The sequence below is a fragment of the Penaeus vannamei genome, chromosome 19 (assembly GCF_042767895.1).
Source record: "Penaeus vannamei isolate JL-2024 chromosome 19, ASM4276789v1, whole genome shotgun sequence".
In the NCBI taxonomy this organism is placed as follows: Eukaryota; Metazoa; Arthropoda; class Malacostraca; order Decapoda; family Penaeidae; genus Penaeus; species Penaeus vannamei.
In genome coordinates this window covers 34,771,874-34,774,373 of record NC_091567.1, presented here as the reverse complement: position 1 = coordinate 34,774,373, position 2,500 = coordinate 34,771,874, and the positions used below count along the sequence as shown (strand labels likewise).

The following is a 2,500-nucleotide window of genomic DNA, read 5'->3' as shown; positions in this document are numbered from 1 at the left end:
CCTGATTTTTATGTTTGAGGAAGGGGACAATTTTGTGACCAAAGTTGAAGTGCAAAATGTCATAGCAGCTCCGTATTATAGACTTGGCACGACCTCCGATAAAATATGGAACAGGTCTAAGTACCTGCATGCACCCAGTTCTGTTTTGGAAAGCGGCCGCTTCGTCTTCGTCATCCCTACGACAGCAGCCAGCAAAATCACCGACCCTCAGAAGCTTATGCAGAGATACGACCGCGTCATGGAGAAGATGGATGACCTCTGTGGCTTCGGAGACACAGACCCCCCACCAAGAGGTAAATACTGGCTGGTCGAGGACGTCCAGATCTCCTGTGGCAGCGCGCACGCAGGGTTCCCAGTGATGTTTGATCGGCAATATTATGACCTAACCTCCCTCGATACGCCCCACCACTGGGTCATCAGCCACGAAATGGGTCACAACTATCAACAGGGACCCTATTGGTCTAACGTCTACGGCAGCGAATCTACTGTCAACCTGTTTTCCGTGTTTGTAGAGGAAGAGCTAAACACAGGAAACCGTTTGAAGAAGCAAAATGACTATCTTAAGGCGGCGAAGGCAGTAGATGAAGGCATGAAATTCGAGGAGGCTGACTGCTGGCAGAAGCTGGTGTTCCTGATGGAAATCAAGCACGCCTTCCCCGAGCCAGGGTGGGAAATGTTCCGCCACCTGAATCGAACCACTCGCGCCCTAAGAGAGGAGGAGGCTCAGCACATAGTGTCAGATAGTCAGCATCAATTTGATTATGTCTACAAGGTGCTGAGTAAGCGAATAGGTCGAGACCTGATCTTGACGTACAAAAGATGGGGCATCGACATCAGCCAGGAAGCACACGACGAGATCCAGCAACTGGAGTTAAAGAAAGCCCCGGGGGATCTCTCTGTAAGATCATGAGACTTATTTATGCTTTTCCTTTACTCCTCCTATCTCTCCTCTGTCTGTCTCTATCCCTCTCCCTCTCTCTCCTCTGCCTCTGTTTGTCTGTCTGCCTCTCTATCTGTGTTTATTAGCCTGTCTTTGTCTCTCTCTCTCTTCATCTTACCTGTTTATCTGTCAAATACACACTCAAACACTCCCACCACACAAACACACTCACAACCTTACAAATCCCCCCACCCTTCCATCCCACACACACACACACACAAGTTGATCACTGGCGTAATACACTGACAAATGTCAGTGTATTACGCCTTCTCTCCCCCAATCCTTCACCTTCTCTCTCCCCCACTCCTTCACCTTCCCTCCCCTCACCCCACTCACATTCTTTCCCCCTGAAAAAAGAACATTTGGCCTGCAGAAAGGTGTTATCTTTAAGCGAGGCCTAATGCGAAGTAATCAAGAGACTAGGCCTTAAGAGGTCAGGAGAAACAAACTGAAGTGCAGTGCAGAGAAGTATGTCTATTTTTTCCGAGTTCGAGCTGCCATGCCAGGCTTCATTGGCAAAAAATTGTGTCCTGATCTTGTAATTGTTAAACCAGATGATTTCACAAAATACAAACAAGCCAGCAGGGATATCCAAGAGATACTTTCTCAGTATAATCCCAATTTCTGACCCATGTCCTTGGATGAGGCTTATTTTGAGATAACGAAGGACTTAGTTAAGAATGTTTCACGTACAAATGTGATTTCGCAGAACCATTGTTATCTATTCAAAAGCGTGTAAATAAACCTACTGCGTTCATTGCTTTTTCCTTACATAATTATCATCTTGAATATATATTGCAGTTACTTAAACTGAATTGTGTTACTGCAAGCATAGGGAAGGCGCTTGCTTTTGGGAAAATCTGTCCTGTACACACATATCAAAAGCTGTTTATCACTCGTCAGTAGCAAAAAAATGAGAAGTAGTCTGATTTGATAATTATTTTCTACTGAGTGGGAGGGGGGTTATCATATCCACCGTAGATAATGGCATAACACCTGGCAATACCTACCAGTAAGATAAGACATATTACCTGGAAATACCTACATATACCTTTCTACAGTGATATCTATTCTCAAAATTTTGTTGTTTTAATCAATCCAGTTGATTGTTTATTAGTCAGTCTATGTCAGTATATTTTCACTTCTCACACTTTTTTACGAATAGATCTTTCCGAAATGAAATAATTGAGTGAATAGAATGAATGATCTTAAAAATCAACGTATGGATAAATAGACAATATTTAGTTGTCTATGTATCTCTCATATATTGTGTTTTCAAGAATAAATACTTAGAGTTGACCGCTAGTTCCCTCGCTTCTACCAGTGAAACGATATAGGAGTAGAAAGATATTCCTTTAGTGCATATTGCTAAGATTGCAGCCGTGCAGTCTGTTAGCCTCCTCGTTGGCCGTGCGTCTTCAGTTTCCTAACTTCACGTGGCGACGGCCCATTGGCAGAAAGTAGACCTAGCCGAACAGCAGTTGAAAGGCAAACGCCCATTGGTGGAGAGGTCAAGAGACCGTGCTCCTCGGTCTTAACCCAAGTCGGGTCAAATCTGGA

At 44.2% G+C, this 2,500-nt stretch overlaps 1 protein-coding gene across 1 annotated transcript in view; it reads left to right on the top strand.

Moving 5' to 3' along the window:
• Positions 1-1,695, top strand: part of LOC113823864 (uncharacterized) — a 9,229-nt gene extending 7,534 nt beyond the window's left edge. Inside the window, exon 3 of the mRNA XM_027376578.2 lies at positions 1-1,695. This exon is cut by the window's left edge and continues 907 nt beyond it. Within this exon, the coding sequence (XP_027232379.2) occupies positions 1-910 (910 nt within the window). The 3' untranslated portion in view covers positions 911-1,695.
• The last annotated feature ends 805 nt before the right edge of the window (positions 1,696-2,500 follow it).